The 18,061-nt window shown below is 43.8% G+C and overlaps 1 protein-coding gene across 2 annotated transcripts in view; it reads right to left on the reverse strand.

Moving 5' to 3' along the window:
- Positions 1–6,006: 6,006 nt before the first annotated feature.
- The window catches only part of si:ch211-243j20.2 (uridine-cytidine kinase-like 1), a 29,230-nt gene continuing 17,175 nt past the window's right edge, over positions 6,007–18,061 (reverse strand). Inside the window, exons 8-15 of one of the 2 annotated variants that reach the window (XM_015947756.3) lie at positions 12,618–12,637; positions 11,308–11,406; positions 10,944–11,037; positions 10,073–10,135; positions 9,127–9,249; positions 8,956–9,063; positions 6,512–6,668; positions 6,007–6,290 (exon numbers count right to left, since the gene is read on the reverse strand). In XM_015947756.3, the coding sequence (XP_015803242.3) occupies positions 6,214–6,290; positions 6,512–6,668; positions 8,956–9,063; positions 9,127–9,249; positions 10,073–10,135; positions 10,944–11,037; positions 11,308–11,406; positions 12,618–12,637 (741 nt within the window). In that variant the 3' untranslated portion in view covers positions 6,007–6,213. Of the gene's footprint in view, positions 6,291–6,511; positions 6,669–8,955; positions 9,064–9,126; positions 9,250–10,072; positions 10,136–10,943; positions 11,038–11,307; positions 11,407–12,617; positions 12,638–17,377; positions 17,395–18,061 lie in introns of both variants that reach the window. The other variant, XM_015947757.3, reaches the window with a different exon arrangement.

Below are 18,061 nucleotides of genomic sequence, written 5' to 3' on the forward strand. Positions count from 1 at the left end.
GCTTTAGTTTTTACACGTTAGTTGTAGCGGATCAACGGTCAAGTTTTCATAGAACATGAAACATAGAACATAAAACGTAGAGCATAAGGCAAAGGGATAAAATGGTGAATAAAAGTGACCTAACAAGGAATAAAACAGCAAATAAAAACAAGAACTAAAAATAACATGAAAGCAAGCCGACTTCAAATATGTTCTGTAACGCTATTCAAAAAGACATGAGTTGTAAGTCGACTCTTACTTTTTAAGTTTGGTTTTTATATTTTATACGTTTTTTACGTTTGGTTTTTATATTTTATTGGTTTTTACGTATTGTTTTTATATATTTTTTGTATTTTATTGCTTTTTCAGTCAATCAAAGCTTTATTTATATACAGCGCCTTCCACCACCCATTTCGGGGGCCTACATTGTAAAACATTGTAAAAAGGCATTTAGTCATAAAAAGAGAAGTTAAACATAGAACATGAAACATAGAGCATAAGGCAAAATGGATAAAACGATGAATAAAATTGGCTTAACAAGGAATAAAACAGCTATTAAAAACAAAAAATAATAATAACATGAAAGCAAGCCAACTTCGAACATGTTCTGTAACGCTATTCGAAAAGAAATGAGTTTTAAGACGACTCTTATTTTTGAAGTTTGGTTTTTTATTTGATTGTTCTACTTGCAGCTAGTTTTTCTATGGTAAAAATGGTAAATGGCCTGTATTTGATATAGCGCCTTCTAGAGTCATGGAACCCCCCAAGGCGCTTTACAACACAATCAGTCATTCACCCATTCACACACACATTCACACACTGGTGGGGATGAGCTACAATGTAGCCACAGCTGCCCTGGGGCGCACTGACAGAGGCGAGGCTGCCGAGCACTGGCGCCACCGGTCCCTCCGACCACCACCAGCAGGCAACGTGGGTTAAGTGTCTTGCCCAAGGACACAACGACAGCGACAGACTGAGCGGGGCTCGAACCTGCAACCTTCCGATTACGGGGCGAGCACTTAACTCCTTTGCCACCGTCGCCCCAACTCTTTGTTCTATTCTGATACTCAAAGGTACATTTACCTTCAGCCGAAGCGATCCTGTTAGTGTCTGAGAACAAGCTTAAGGGGGCGGGGCACGTTCTGTGCCAGCTGCTAAGCTTTGGGAATCGCGGCCACTGCAGGTTAGATGTTTTACTCATCGTTTGAGTTTAAATCTCTTCTGAAAACCATCTTGTTGCCTTTTAACTCAGCATGAGAGTCGTCCCTTTAAGTCGTGGTTCATTAGGTAGGGTTAGGTCAGACTGCTGGTTTTAGAGCTTTATAACTAAAGTCTACTTGAATAATTTCCCCTCGTCCTGTAGAGCACTGAGGTCGTGGTAATCAGGTGGGCCTAAATCGGAAAGCATGAGGAATAAATGCTTTGTTGTTTTGGGGGTTTGTGTTGAATTATTTCAGAAGTTACTGAAATTTAGACTTGATTTTCTTCTTAAACATCCTGATTCCTTTTAGGGTTTTTCCAGATGTGACAGATGTTTTACTGCCACGTGTATGTGAGGACCCTGACCCAGTCTCTCTGCCAGGAAGCAGAGTATTCAACGTTGTGGCTCTTGCTTTGTTCCCTCCTGAGTTCTCCTCTGCAGTCGCTGATGTTTGATCTCTAATCATGCATCCATCCTTGTTCTCCTGCTGATGCCAGGCTGGGTCCTGAGGGCGGTCCCAGGTCCTGGACGACAAGCTTGGAGGAGCATCCTCCTCACCCAAACGATTCAGAGAAGATTTTGCGTCTCTTTCTTCTGGCTTAGTAAATCTGTTCGCTAGAGCCCACAACAATCTATTTTTCTTTTTATCTAACCGATATAAACCTACGACTTCCTCTTCTAGGTCCGACCAGTTTATGTCAGCTTCATCAGGCATGACAAACGAGTCATCGCTTTCTTCTGAAGCTGGAGACCTTTTATCTTCATCCCCACCTAGTTCGTCTTCTGAGAAGACAGACGTTTCATCGTCACTCGTTTCTTCATTTGAATCTGAATATATTTCGTCTAACGCTTCTGATTTTACATTTTTGGGATAACGTTCCTGCTTCTCCCCTGAGAGGAATGATACTGCATTGTTTTTCCAAAAATATTTCACTGCAGTGAGAGAAAGACCACCTTCATCTCCCCATTTAACACGTTTTGTCGGTCTACCACAGGGAGAAACCATCTTTGAAGATGGATCAGATGTTCTCAACACACCTGAGACATCTTTGCTCTCGTCTTTTGAAGCCCACAATGATTTCTCCTCACTTTGGTGAAAGGACGGCAAATCCAGAAATCCAATTTCAGACCAGTTTATGACATCTTCAGAATTAAGAGACACACTGTCATCACTTTCATCTGAAGAGTCTGATGTTTGAAAGTCCTCTCCTAACTCCTTTTGTGAAACCGATGCTTATAATTCCCGTTCTCCTAAACTTTCCTTTGGAGAGACTAAAAAGTTTGTGTCGTTCCCATCTAAGGACAACTGGAGATCGTCTTCTTGGTCAGATAAATTCATGTCCTCCTCGTCAGTGAAAAACGTGGAGTCACCTCCCGTTGCTGAAGCTAAAGACGTTTCAGCTCCATTCTCTAAGATTCCCTGAGGATCAACAAGACTGGAGGACACGCTAGGAGGCGATTCATCCTCGTGTGCCTCCTGTTGGCTTAATTCTGACAAGATTTTATATTGCACTTCATTTAACATCTCCAAATAACTTTGAACATAATTAGGGTCACTTTCATCAAAAGATGATGACCCCAGAAGGCGTTTTCGGCATCGATCTAACCATCTGTCATCTGAAATCGATGTTTCAGGTGTGAAAAGTTCTAATTCTTCATCTAAAACGGATAATACAGATTCATTTTCTTCATCTGAAATCAATGACTCAGGTTTGACTTCCTCTAAAAGTTCCTTATTCGTGTTTTTGGCGTCACTTTCAAAGGACAACTGATTGTCTGAGGAAGTCAAACTCACTTTACCAGAATCTACAAATTCAGAATAACTGCTCCCATCTGAAAGCGAAGACGATTCTGATCGTGTTTCTGGGTCATGTGAAACCAGCCTAGCGTCCGTCTCTGGATTCTCAAAGCACATCTGGAGAAAAATGTCTCCTTGATCAGAAATCCCAGACTTATCTTCACATTCCTCCTCAAACAAATCATCTGAAGCCACCAAGAGTTCAGCTGTGTTCTGTGTAAACGCTTCTTCTGCAACAACAGCGATTTTCATTCTCTTGTAGCTCAGATCTTCCGTAGAAGCCCCGGGTGAATCCACTCGGTTTGCCATACCTTCTCTGGGAAATTTGCTACAGTCCTTCAAGTCAAAGACGTCGAAGTCTGAACTCATTATTTCTCCCGAGTAATTCTCAGAAAGGGTTTTTTCAGTCAGTGAGTCCTTTGAGTATTTATGGACCAGATGATTCTCTAGCAGTTCTCTGGGAACTACAATCCGTTTCTTCACCTTTTAAAACCAACGGGTCATCGTCCCTGAGAAAGCTGGAAACGATTTCCAATCCAACTTCAGACGTGGTCTCACGTTGTGGTTGGACCAAACTGGATGAATCCTCGTTTTCTAAAAGTCCCAATTTTCATCTGAAATCAACGTTTCAGGTGTGAACAGTTCTAATTCTTCATCTAAAACAGATAATACAGATTCATTTTCTTCATCTGAGATTGATGACTCAGGTTTGACTTCCTCTAAAAGTTCCTCATTCATGTTTTTGGGGTCACTTTCAAAGGACATCTGGAGAAAACTGTCTCCTTGATCAGAAATCCCAGACTTATCTTCACATTTCTCCTCAAACAAATCATCTGAAGCCACCATGAGTTCAGCTGTGTTCTGTGTAAACGCTTCTTCTGCAACAACGATTTTCATTTTCTTGTAGCTCAGATCTTCTGTAGAAGCCCCGGGTCAACTCATTATTTCTCCTGAGTGATTCTCAGAAAGGGTTTTTTCAGTCAGTGAGTCCTTTTGAGTATTTATGGACCAGATGATTCTCTAGCAGTTCTCTGGGAACTACAATCCGTTTCTTCACCTTTTAAAACCAACGGGTCATCGTCCCTGAGAAAACTGTAAACGATTTCCAATCCAACTTCAGACGTGGTCTCACGTTGTGGTTGGACCAAACTGGATGAATCCTGGTTTTCTCCATAGAAGTACTCAAAAGCATTTCTAGCAGCCTTCGGAACTAAAGCCCAAACGACGAATCCTGTAACGGCAAACATCGTGGTGCGCCCGATACCAGACTCCTGAAAGCAGACATGTTGCTCACTCAAGTATCTAAACTCGAATGACTGACCAGCTCCCTCTGTGGTGCCTCTTATACATGGATACTTGGGACTGTTGCGTGAGAGCGTGTGAAGACAGTCAAATGCGTGGCGTTGTGTGAGAGTTAACAAAGTTGGCAACTAAAAACGACTTACTGCTAAATATCTAAATCAGCAAAAGGAAATACAGTTTGACAACTTCTGACACACTGCTTTCACTGCATCAAACACTAAAAACAGACACAGTCCCACAGTAAATGCAGAGAAGAGCGTGATTAATGGAAGAAAAGTTCTCTACTGCAGTGGTTCCCAACCTGGGGTTCGTGACCCCCTAAGGGGGTCCCCAAAAGGTTGCAGGAGGTCCACACACTTGTGAAGTTGTGAGATTACCAAGATTATAGTTAAAAAATACATTAATTCATTTATAAAATCCAGATTACACACCCAACAGTACAATCACATCTTTCTGTAAGAGGCATAACTCTGTCTGCATAAGAGTTGGGGGCCCTGGCCCGACTTCGGCACAGGAATGGGGGTCCACTGCTCTAGTGGACTCTAGTCTGCGTTAAAGTGAACTCAACTAAAATCATGCTTCTATGTTTACATGTTATTAGACATTAATTTATAATATTATCACTTTACATCTTACTACATATTTCTTATTGCCCTACATGAATAAAGAAAAATACAACAAATACACCATTTCATTGCCCTTTTCCTTGTTTTATCATTCAAAGGTTCAGAAACTTTTACACACAAAATAAGAAGTGTTTCAAGTATTTATTCTGTAGAAGAGCAGTGGCACTTACATCCATAACATCAAACGTCCGTGAAACCAGAAAAACGGCACGGTTCACCAAAGAACCGAAACACCAAACCCGCCCTCGGTGGGGTAACAAGCTTCCACAGAAACGACAGGAGAGGATCTCTGCGTTTGACTTCTAAGGAGCACATCCACGGTGCTTTTACTGAACCCAGAGGTGGACCAGCCTGGCAACAGCTGGATGGAAACTGGTTACCGTGGAGGTTTGCTGACATCACAGCAGAACGCCACGGCTCGTTGGAACGCTGCTGGCCGCAGACGCTTTGGAAACCGTACAAACAAAATTCCTTTTTATGGTTTTTAATAAATGTGAGACGTGTTCAAAGTGATTCTATGTAAACATAATAAATAAATAACATAAAACACGACTAAACAAGCAGCGGATGCAGGTTTGCAAACTCGATCTGAGCTCGCGGTGCTGCGGGTTCATTACAGAAATGTTGCCTGGAGGTTTTAATCCCACCAACAAGTTCTGCACTCAGCGGACTAGGAATACTGCAGGAATCCTTACTTAAACCCCTAAAATAACTCAGGGGGAGGAAAACCTAAACAATAAAACCTCATTTTAAACCTTTGACCTTTTCAAAGTTTGTCGTCCTCTTCAAGTATTTGTTGTCGTCCCTTTTGGTGGAAGCAGCCCGAGATGATTTTAAACATCAGGAAGTATAAACAGCTGTTGGTAGAAAAGCTCAAAGCCAGGAAACGACGCCACGCCTCGTTGCCACCTCATCAGACTCTGATCAGTAATTGGCTGTTGCATTTTTAACGCAACTTTATTGTGCAAAACAAATTTGATCTGATCACTGAGATGATGCCGTTTATCATTTAAAAAAGTAAAACTAATCCCAACGGACCATGCTTTAATCTGACGCCATAATTATCTTCTGGATTACATAGTTTAGGATTGCGGATTAGGGATTAAATGTTGTTTAAGTGGATTTTTGGGAGGGGAGTTGTGGTCAGGATGTGTGAAAGGTTTCCAAAGCTGACAAACATCCTGGACACACAGCCAGAACTCTGGTCCCTTAGAGGTTAGAGGAAGAACCGGACCTTTGGGGACGTGTCTCCAGAACCACCTCTCAGCTTGGTGCTCTTGGGACATTCTCCATGTTCTGTCCGTTCCTCAGAGGTCCATCCCTTCATCACTTTCGCACCAGTCCGACGGAGCGTCCGTGCCAAAGTAACGATCTCCAAAATTACCTGAAAAAGATCAAGAACAGAATTTTACATTTTCCGAATTCGATCCATCTCTCATCTAAGTTTTCACCCAGTTTCCCCAAACGCTTCCTTAGAAGAGCGGTTTGTGACCGACAGCTTAAGAAGGTTAGAGCAAGCAACGTCTACTGTGTTTAGAGCGCCTGCACCTGCTGAGAAGAACAACTAACATTTCTGATAAATATCTACAGAGTTGGAATTATTACCAATTCCTGGGATGATGTGAAACTGCTCGTTGACCTCCTTGTCCACGGCGGTGGTGATGATGCGGACCCTCGGGAAGGCATACGCCACAGAGTGGACGCCCATCTCCGCCATCAGCAGGGACAACAGGAAGATCTTATCCTCCGCTACATCGTGGTCCTTCAGAGAATCAGGAGGGAAACAAAAAATCTAAATTCCTTAATAAATTTTTTTTTAAAAAAGGACAAGAAATTAAGATTTTCTCCAGTAAAATAGCAGCTGTGATCAGAGTCAAAATCAAAAGTACAATCTAGCCATAACAAGCTTCCAGCAGCTTTTTCATATCTTAAGTTTTGAGGAACTTTTAGCACCTAGCAGGAGAAGCTGAGGACAGCTAGGATGAAAACAGACAGGTTTAGTAGGTTTCCTCCAGTTCTGGCCAAGTTTTGCAATATTTGCACAAACAGATGTTTATTGCTTTGATAAACACAAGGCTTTATTCTGGAGGCTTAACGAAACTGTAGAAACTAGTTCCTTTTATGCTTATTAAACATAAGACACAAAAGGCCTGTCAGCACTAAAACCATCAAAGATTGATTTGGAATAATTTTTATACAAAATGTCTGTTAGATAAATGATAAACTTCCGTAAATTAAAAAGGTGATGCATATCGTTTCCAACGGTACCTATACTACGGTACCTAAGGCGACGGTGGCACAGGAGTTAAGTGCTGGCCCCGTAATCGGAAGGTTGCAGGTTTGAGCCCCGCTCAGTCTGTCGTTGTGTTCTTGGGCAAGACACTTAACCCACGTCACCTGCTGGTGGTGGTCGGAGGGACCGGTGGCGCCAGTGCTCGGCAGCCTCGCCTCTGTCAGTGCGCCCCAGGGCAGCTGTGGCTACATCGTAGTTCATCTCCACCAGTGTGTGAATGTGTGAATGACTGATTGTGTTGTAAAGCACCTTGGGGGGTTCCAAGACTCTAGAAGACGCTATATCAAATACAGGCCATTTACCATATAGGTAACATCAAACGTTCATTTCCACTGTAAACAAAGCTGTATGGCAAGCATTTTTAACATTTAATCAATAGACTGGATTTCTATTGAATTATATTTCAATTCGACCTGGTCAAATTTTTTTTAGATATCTTTTAAGTTTTCATAATATTTTTGATAATACAAGTCCAGTCACTTACTTATAACACACTTTCACACACGACAGGGAGACCAAAGGGCCGAACACAACATGAAACAATCACACAATTGCAGAGTCGCCACAAAAATGCATGATTCTATTCCTGCCATTTGGCAAAAATACAGTAACCTCAGTCTTATTCTCACTGATGCTTAAGTAATTTAAAGCCATCCAAGATTTCACATCTGTACTGCAGTCTAATAAGGGCTGGATTGAGGTAGCTGAACCTTGAGCCATAGGAAGGTACACTTGTCAATCATCAGCATAGAAATAATGGGATTTGGGGGATTTTCTTCACCTCTCCACTCCAGGTCACCAGAGCAGGGGCGCCTCCTGAAAAATTTAATAGGGGTGGCCAGACGGGGCCAAAGAATATTTTTGGGATGGCACACCAAAGTGGTCCTTGTGGTAACTCTGGGAGAGTTTAGCTTGTGTCGATGTATAGCACTGCTCCTTTATTCGTTTTTATTAATAAAAAAAAAGTACGTATCCAAAACTTTTAATTTACATTTTACAAACACAAACATTTCAGTTAATTAAAATGTCATTTTAAAATGTATATTTTTAGTTCAAGTCGCCTGTTGCTGTGTTCAGAAAAAGCTATGAATATAAAAACTTAAAATAGTGAGAAGCAGAAACAAGTTTTTTTTATTCTGATTATTTCTTTACTCATTGTATCATTTTTATGTTGTTTTACAATTATGTCTTGAATAAATAAGATCAAGTTATGCTTTGAGTGAACATTAATATGATTTATTAACACTGGCTTTTGCTGGGCCACCCCTTGGGGGCAACATTGCACCAGAGTGCTTGAGAAAAAGCAGTCTTCACAAAAAAATAACCAGCCACAAACATTCGTACTCCCACGTCTGAATTATTCACACTAATTATAAAATCAAAACGGAGGGATTTTTGTCGTCTTTCAGCAAGCGAAGGCCAACAAACCCTTTAAATCGTTATAACGCTGCCAAAAAACAACGTAAACACGTGGATATTTTCCCGGGTGTCCATCAAACCCTCGAAACCATCACATTTAAATATTGATTAGACAGGACTTCTTGTTTTTGCACAGCTACTGTTTGTTTCAGCCTGATCTGACTGGTTTGTCATTTCAGACAGCAGCAGCTGTCTACTGCCCACAGGGTGGGCAAACCCAGCTCTCTGATTGGCTAAGACTTTCCAAGCTTCTCAGCTTCTGTTTGTTATAGATGGTGAGCCGCCTGCATGACTGATGACCTGTTCGATGAGGCGGCAAACCCAAATGATGACCCACCAGCAGAACCCTGACAGCCATGAGGGCAGCAGCTCCTGTTGAGACGGTGCTGTCCATCAGGATCACGTAGTCCTCGCTCAGGTCTTTAGGCAGACGGAGGTAGTGGAGCTGGAGGAGGAGGTCGGAGTTAAAGACGCTCGGGCATTCTGACTTCATGCGACACACACCTACCTCTGGTTCTCCGGTGTCATGGTTGGTCTGAATGAGGATCTTTCCTAATCGGATGTCTTTGCACACGGCCATCAGAGCCGGCTCCATCGTCTCTCCGGCTCTTAGGATGGAAACGCCAGTGATCTTAAATAAACAGAAAAAGAGGCCTTTACAGTTGAATCCATGTCTCTGTTGCACTAACAAGGTGTGATAACCAGATGCTACCACATGGGGGCAGTCTCGGGAATATTTCTGACATGGGAGCCAAAAATCACACAATGTAATAAATAAAATAAAGGTGTTAATCCAAATATTAAATAAATGTAATATGCTAAATAATTAACATTAAAATGATCATGGCTAAAAACATTTCATTTATAAAACATAATTACTTTATAATTGAATTATTGACACTGGTGTCTATGTTGACTGGTTTTATTTTATTCTGTTGTAAATTATGCATTTAATTCAAATTTATCATATAATTACAATATTTAATTAATTTATCATGAAATAATTATTGCTGTAACCCTTTCAAAATAAAATTCAGCCATGTCATCTTTTACATTTAGTTCAAATGTATTTAATTTACATGTATTTAAAAATCCAGTGACCCAGATCTGACCTTTTATGACAGTCTGAAAAGCAAACTTAACTTTTACCAAACCTCTGTTACCCACAATCCTTCACTCTGCAGAAGGCAGACACCTCTGTTTGCTGATGGTGTGTCCCTTACAGGGTGCTGCATAGTGCTGGAACCCAAGTTCTTCATTTTTATTGGTGGTTTTTAGCGGTTGAAGGTTACAATACTAGCTTCCTGCCTGCGTGTGTGTACATGTACCTTTGTGATTATTGTTCTTATTCTCTTAAGTGTTTCTGCTGCTGTAACAAGTGAAGTTTCCCACTGAGGGATCAATAAAGTCTATTCTATTAACCACAAACTTACATTTATTAACAACAAACTCACCCTTTTGCCGCTCAGCCTCTTTCCCTCATAGATGGAACCCTGGGGCGTTTCCACGGAAACGGGCTGGACCAGACAAAGCCAGGAAAAGGAGACAAAAAGGTTCAAGTTTGCATTGAAGCAGAGTCTGATAGCTGTTTCATCAGCTGTTAACTTTACATCCAGACTCTCTCTGGGCTGTGAGAGTTCTCCATCTTCACTGTAATTTAACATCCACAAAGAATCCATCCATCCATCTATCCATTGTCTGAACCCGCTTTGTCCATGTAGGGTCGCCGGGGGGGGGGGGGGGGGGGGGGGGGGGGGGGGGCTATCTCCAGCGGTCAATGGGCAATCAGGCAGGGTACACCCTGGACAGAGAGCCAGTCCATCGCAGGGCCACACAGAGACACACAGGACAAACAATCACACACACACTCACACCTAAGGACAATTTAGACAGACCAATTAACCTAACAGTCATGTTTTTGGACTGTGGGAGGAAGCCGGAGCACCCGGAGAGAACCCACGCATGCACAGGGAGAACATGCTAACTCCATGAAGAAAGATCCCAGGCTGGGAAGTGAACCAAGGACCTTCTTGTTGCAAGGAAACAGTTCTAACCACTGCGGCACCGCGCAGCCCTCCACAAAGAATCAGTGTGACCAAATCCATCCGGATTCTTGAGAAAATCCACCAGGAAGCTTTAGGAACACGAGACAAACACTGAAAACCGACCCCTCTCCAAATGAGCCACTAGCAGCTCAGAGAGGCTTCAACACAAAACCCAGCAGCATCTTTCTGTAGAAACGGAGGAAAACTGAGCGTTTCCTCTGGATCTGAGCAAGATTCCTGCTTCTGGAAGTTTGTTGGTCTTCACATCCAAACAGCTCACCTTGAGAGGCAAGAAGGAGAGGGCATGTTCGATCAGCAGCCTCATTAATCTCTTGGAGTAGAAGATGAACTCGTCTCGGTTTGTCTCCTTGTTCCTACACACACACACACACACACACGCGCACACACGTCCACACACATGCACATACGCACGCACACGCACGTACACACACGCATTCACCCACACGCACGCACACACACACGCAAGCACACACATGCACGCACACAAACGCGCACACACACACACACACACATGCATAAAATTGCTTAATTTGAGTCTCCTATATAAAAAAAGAAATGTTTATTTGTGTGTGTGTGTGTGTGTGTGTGTGTGTGTGTGTGTGTGTGTGTGTGTTCGTTCTAACCTGATGATTGTGTGCATGCCTCGGACCTGTGGCGTGCTCTCCATCACGCTAAGGGTTTTGGGTAAAGGCTGACCCTGATGAGCCGAGGCCAGAGCCGATCTGTGACAAACACAAACAGTTAACGGCGTTTCTGCTGCAGCGTCTTCAAGTGTCGTCAAGACAACGTTTGGCTTCCTGATGAGTTCCTCCACCTTCAGCTGTTGCAGGAAATCTGAACCAGGTGAACATGTTAAGCCGGATAAATTGGCATCAAATTCTCAGACCGAAGGACACGTTATAAATTCAGTCTCGACTAAAGTGACTGAACAGATTCTGCTGCAGATGTTTGGTTTCATTAGCAGCTGCTTTATATTCTGGCTCCTAAAGCTAAATAAACGGTCACTAAAGCCCAACACAAACGGGAATCTGGCCTAAAACGTTTCTCTTGTTGTGGCCTGTATTACAGGTAAATGTTGTTATTTACTAACCAGGTGACCAAAGAGTTAAATTAACAAGCAGTCCTTGTATCTTTGCATTATTTTTGATCATCTTAAAGTGTTTTTAGTAAATATTATAAATAATCTGTTTATGTTCTGCAGGACTGATATGCTAACGGCTAGTCAGAGCACAATTGCTGCCATCTTTAAGCGGCTCAGGTCGACTAAATGTTGCAGCTATGTGAGGTTATTTTAGAAACTTTTACAACATTAGCTGTGATGGTTATTATTTATTAACACATCAGGGTCACATCCAGCCAGAATTTTCTTTATGCTTCTGCTAAACTGAGGCTACGGAGGCACCAATACCATATTTCTCCACAATAAGGTCACTGACAATGTCTGACATAAATAACTGAATTAAATAAACAAGATTTTAACAGAGAAAATTACAATCTTCAACACAAGCAGCTGTGAGGTGCTCACGCTTCTTTCTGCCTGACCCTAAAAATACCCGTTTCTTAGAATTGGTTAAAAAGTGTGTTAAAAGTTTATTAATGCTTTGTGTCAGAACAACATCAGCACAGGTCAGGATCTACAAGCCATAAAAAACAAAACAAGGCAAGCCGTCCTTAAAACGTAAAGCCAAGTGTCAAACACGTGCTTTACTTTGATGCTTCCAGCCTCTAAAACAACACATGCTTCTGTTTTAGAGCAGAGCTGCACAGCACTTTAAAAGCGTCAGCCACAACAACTAGAATGGTTCTTCAGCCATAAAAAGCTCCCAAGATGACAAACGTGAGGCTTAAATCAGATTAAAAACATGCAGAAGACGTTAAAACAGTGTAAAAATGTCAGAGTGGATCCAAGCTGCATGCTTTGAGTGGGCCTCACATGTCCCAGCGGAGCTTCCTCTGGAGGAAGGTTCGTTTGGTGAGATTCAAGGTTTCAAACGACGCAGAAAGAAAAGAGAAAAACAACAGAAAAGGAAGAGAAAGAACAGTTTGACTGCTGCTGAGCAACACTGAACAAACCTCCTGGTCTGCTCTGAGGAGCACAATCCGTTTAACTTTTATTCAAAAGGAAGTTTAAATCAAACATTCTTGGTTTAATCCTGCAGAGATGTGAGCAGCTGGAGTTGCTGCACCTTTTTCGCATCATTCTGATGTTTATGTCAACATTTACAAATGATGATTCGTCCCAAAAAAATCTTTTTCTACTCATTTCTAGGTAATTTTCCACGTGATTTAACAAACATCGTAGACAAAACCCTCTGATGTGTCGACTTAAAACAGACTCAATCATCAGTGGAAGACCTGGTAGCAGGTGTGGAGCCATGTGAACACAGCTGCAAGAAACAGACACCATTAAAGCAGACAAACAAAATAAAGTTAATTTTTTGGGCATTCATAGACTCCAACCAGGAATTCACTCCTAAGGAATTTGATTTGGATTTGGACAATAAAGTAGAAATGATCACAACTGAAGACAATTTAGGGATCAAATGAAAATGTACTCATTCCCTTTTGCATGAGTTCATGTGTTTTGGGAGAGTCTGACACTTAGACGTCACCCTCTGCTGTTTGTTTGTGGTATTGCACGTGGTCTCTAGAGGCCACGCCCATTTTTACTATGTAATCGATTACTTATGGTGTTTCTCAATGTCAGGCGCCTTGTCTTGCGAGGCGATGTCTTGCGAGGCCAGGCGCCTTGCTTACGAGGACACTGTCCTTCCTTGGTCAAAGAAAACGGTTAAATGGAACAGACTTACATCACGTGACCGTGGCTTCCGCGGCGGCCACGTAACGTCACGTGATAAGGGAGATAACGTTATATTTTATACATATTAGTTTCAATATAAATATATAACAAGCCTTTTACTTTTTAAATTGTGTATATGTTTGTTAAATAAAAAATATAAGTGAGTTACTACCCACTAGCCACAGAATCTGCAACTACTATGCGACTAACCAACAATAGATAACTTCTTTGGATCTTAAAAAAAAAATTATGTCATCCATGGTAAACAGGTCCTAGGTGAGGGATCAGACAAAGAGCGGCCCGAAGACTATTATGATGAATTATATAAATGGAAACCGTGTTCCCTCGCCCGGACGTGGGTCACCGGGGCGCCCCTCTGGAGCCAGGCCTGGAGGTGGGGCACTTTGGCGAGCGCCTGGAAGGGTTCCCCTTCCCATGGGCTCACCACTCGTGGGAGGGGCCAAAGGGGTTGGGTGCAGTGTGTGATAGTCGAGGGCGGGGATCTTGGCGGTCTGATCCTTGGCTACAGAAGCTGGCTCTTGGCACATGGAATGTCACCTCTCTGGTGGGGAAGGAGCCTGAGTTGGTGTGTGAGGTTGAGAGGTTCAGACTAGATAGTCGGACTCACCTCAACGCATGGCTCTGGCTCTGGAACCAGTTTCCTTGAGAGGGGGTGGACTTTCTACCACTCTGGAGTTGCTCCCACTGAGAGGCGCCGAGCAGGGGTGGGCATACTAGTTGCAGCTCATCTTAGTGCCTGTACGTTGGGGTTTACCCCAGTGAATGAGAGGGTAGCCTCCCTCCGCTTACGTGTGTGTGTGTGTGTGTGTGGGGGGGGGGGGGGGGGGGGGGGCAGTGTGCTACCAACACTATCTAAAGTGGGGACGGTGTGCTGCTGACCTCTACTCAGGACATTGTGGATCGGTGGGCAGAATACTTCGAAGACCTCCTCAATCGCACCGACACGTCTTCCAGTGAGGAAGCAGAGTCTAGGGGCTTTGGGTTGGCCTCTCAAATCTCTGGTGCTGAGGTCACTGAGATGGTTAAAAAGCTCCTTTATGGCAAGGCTCCGGGGGTGGATGAGATCCACCCGGAGTTCCTTAAGGCTCTGGATGTTGTGGGGCTGTGTTGGCTGACGCGGCTATGCGATATCGAGTGGACATCGGGGACAGTCCCACAGGACTGGCAGACCGGGGTGGTGGTCCCCTTATTTAAAAAGGGGGGCCGCAGGGTGTGTTCCAACTACAGGGGATCACACTCCTGAGCCTTCCTGGTAAGGTCTATTCAGGGGTTCTGGAGAGGAGGGTCCATCGGATTGTTGAACTGCAGATTCAAGAGGAGCAATGTGGTTTTCGTCCTGGCCGTGGAACACTGGACCAGCTCTATACCCTTAGGAGGATCCTGCAGGGTGCGTGGGAATTTGCCCAACCAGTCTACATGTGTTTTGTGGATTTGGAGAAGGCATTTGACCGCATCCCTCGGGGGGCACTGTGGGGGGTACTCTGGGAGTATGGGGTACCAGGCCCTCTGATACGGGCTGTTAGATCCCTGTATGACCGGTGTCAGAGCTTGGTCTGCATTGCCTGCAGTAGGTCGGGCTTGTTCCCAGTGAGAGTTGGACTCCGTCAAGGCTGCCCTTTGTCACTGATTCTGTTCGTAACCTTTATGGACAGCATTTCTAGGCGCAGCCAAGGTGTGGAGGGCATCCGTTTTGGTGGCCTGAGGATCAGGTCTCTGCTTCTTGCAGTTGATGTGGTCCTGTTGGCTTCATCAGAACGTGATCTTCAGCTTTCGCTGGAGCGGTTTGCAGCCGAGTGTGAAGCAGCTGGGATGAGAATCAGCTCCTCTAAATCTGAGACCATGGTCTTGATTCAGAAAAGGGTAGAATGCCTTCTCCGGGTCAGGGATGAGGTCCTACCCCAAGTGGAGGAGCTTAAGTATCTCAGAGTCTTGTTCACGAGTGAGGGAAAACTGGAGCCTGAGATCGACAGGCGGATTGGTGCTGCATCTACAGTGATGCGGACATTGTACCGGTCTGTCATGGTGAAGAGAGAGCTGAGTCAGAAGGCAAAGCTCTCGATTTATCGGTCGATCTACATTCCTACCTTCACCTATGGTCATGAGCTTTGGGTAGTGACAGAAAGAACAAGATCACAGATAGAAGCGGCCGAAATGAGTTTTCTCCGAAGAGTGGCTGGGCTCTCCCTTAGAGATAGGGTGAGAAGCTCGGTCATTCGGGAGGGGCTCGGAGTAGACCCGCTGCTCCTCCACATTGAGAGGAGCCAGTTGAGGTGGCTCTGGCATTCGGTCAGGATGCCTCCTGGACGCCTCCCTGGTGAGGTTTTCCGGGCACATCCAACCGGGAGGAGACCTAAGGGTAGACCCAGGACACGGTGGAGGGACTATGTCTCTCACCTGGCCAGGGAACGCCTTGGGATTCCCCTGGAGGAGCTGGCCCAAGTGGCTGGGGAGAGGGAAGTCTGGGCCTCTAGCCTTAGGCTACTGCCCCCGCGACCCGACTCCGGACAAGCGGATGAAAATGGATGGATGGATGGATGGAAGGATGGACTTTAAATTAGCTGGCTTACTTTTAAACTTGAAAATTGTCCCCGAAGTAGCTGCCAGCTTCTGATCCGCCGTCTTTTTGAAAATACTGTGGTGTATTCTGGGTAATTTTTGACCAAGGCTAGGCTACAAGACACCTACCGTGTATCCTTGCTCAGCTAGCTAAATGACTAACAAACGGAGAACACACGCCTCGGTAGAACATGAACATTGGAACACATCTTGGTGGCTCCTGATGACGTGTCTCCTAGGCAACCGGGGCGGGGCCAAGACATCAAGGAGAGGTTCCTTGGCATTGAGAAACACCCTTAGTAAACACTTAAAACACTTTCAGCCAGGTTAGTGGGTGGAACTTTGAGCAAAGTGAGGGAGGGGGGGCAGCCAGGCAGGTGAATGGGCGGGGCTTGAAGACCAGATTTTCAAGATGTTCATTTTAAGATGATTTATGATATTTATTCATGCTCTGAATGTCTTAGACTAAGATTTAATGGGAATAGCAAAGAATGCAAATTTTCTCAAATAATTGTCTAAAATTTGTTAATAAAGATTTTTATAAGTAGCACAAACAGTGACGGGTATCCCCTGTGGTCGATGACGCAACGCTCAATGTCTCAAGTCAGCTATCATTACCACACTTGTGTACTACACACTCAAAGCCTCATAGCGCACTTCCTCTAAGTGCACTTGGCTGAAGACCGTAGAGTGTTGGGACTGGGCCAGAAAAAGCATGTCTGCTCCTGGTAGAGGTCATCTCCACTTCACAAGAGGAGGATGAAGCTCTTTCATCAATGTTAACAGAACCCATCAGGTGTTTTTCTGTGTACAAAAGCTTTTATTAGAAATGTTCGTTTTTAAATGGTGAATGGCCTTAGGGGTCTACAACCCCCAAGGCGCTTCACAACCAGTCATCCACCCATTCACACGCTGGTGGTGATGAGCTACTAGGTAGCCACAGCTGTCCTGAGGCGCACTGACAGAGGCGAGACTGCTGAACAACGGTCCCTCCGACCAGCACAATCAGGCAGGGCGGGTCAAGTGTCTTGCCCAAGGACACTACAGCAGCCAGGATCGATCCTACAATCCTTCGATTAACTCGCTCCACCTCCTGAGCTACTGCTGCACCAAAATCGTGTATTTTAATAAAACAAAGGAGGAAAAACTCCTAAATGGGACTATTGAGTCTATGAGTCTCAGCTATGATGGACCAATCACACATCAGAAAATTATTTCAGTCAGAAACCGTTTGAGTTCATGAGCGACCAGAAGGAATTAAGCAGGAGTGGCTCTAAATGTGCTGTTATAGTCAAATGAAGCAGTGGCAGTCATACCTCACATTGATCTCACGCTGGAACGGTCACACAGCATTCAGCCAGGCGAGAATGGGTCGTGCACATACAGGGAGACACACACACACACACACACACAAACACACACACACACACACACACAGTGTGAGAGAAACATTAGAGAACGAGGGAAGTACGGCAGAAAATCAAACTTAAAACAAATGTCTTTGAGCACCTGGCCATGTGTCTAAGTAAAAGTGCATCACACATCAGATTGTAGCGATCCTATCGTCATTGTATTTTATGAAGGACTTGAGAAAATAAACTGTCTGTGAAGGACAGGACATGAAGTTAGAATAAAAACTGAATAACGTATTGATTCATCTGCAGGATTCACAAATTTCTGCTGCTTTTTTTGGTTTAAACTGACTTAGTTTGACTTAGTGTGGAAGACTTGATGCTGCCGGGGCAGACGGTTCCACTGATGGCAGTTCCTTGCCTTACCTTACTTGGCTCATCTGGACTCAGCCGAATATAAATTTTTATTGATATGTGTGTGTGTGTTTTAATATTTTTAAACTTATGAGAATTTGGGGTCATTTTAATTCTGTAAAGCACTTTGAGTAGCACTTTGCTTGAAAAGCGCTTTATAAATAAAATCTGATTGATTGATTAAACAGGAATAAAAATATGTTTTTGGCAGAAAGTGTTTGAATGAATCCCTGA

The sequence above is a fragment of the Nothobranchius furzeri genome, chromosome 2 (assembly GCF_043380555.1).
Source record: "Nothobranchius furzeri strain GRZ-AD chromosome 2, NfurGRZ-RIMD1, whole genome shotgun sequence".
In the NCBI taxonomy this organism is placed as follows: Eukaryota; Metazoa; Chordata; class Actinopteri; order Cyprinodontiformes; family Nothobranchiidae; genus Nothobranchius; species Nothobranchius furzeri.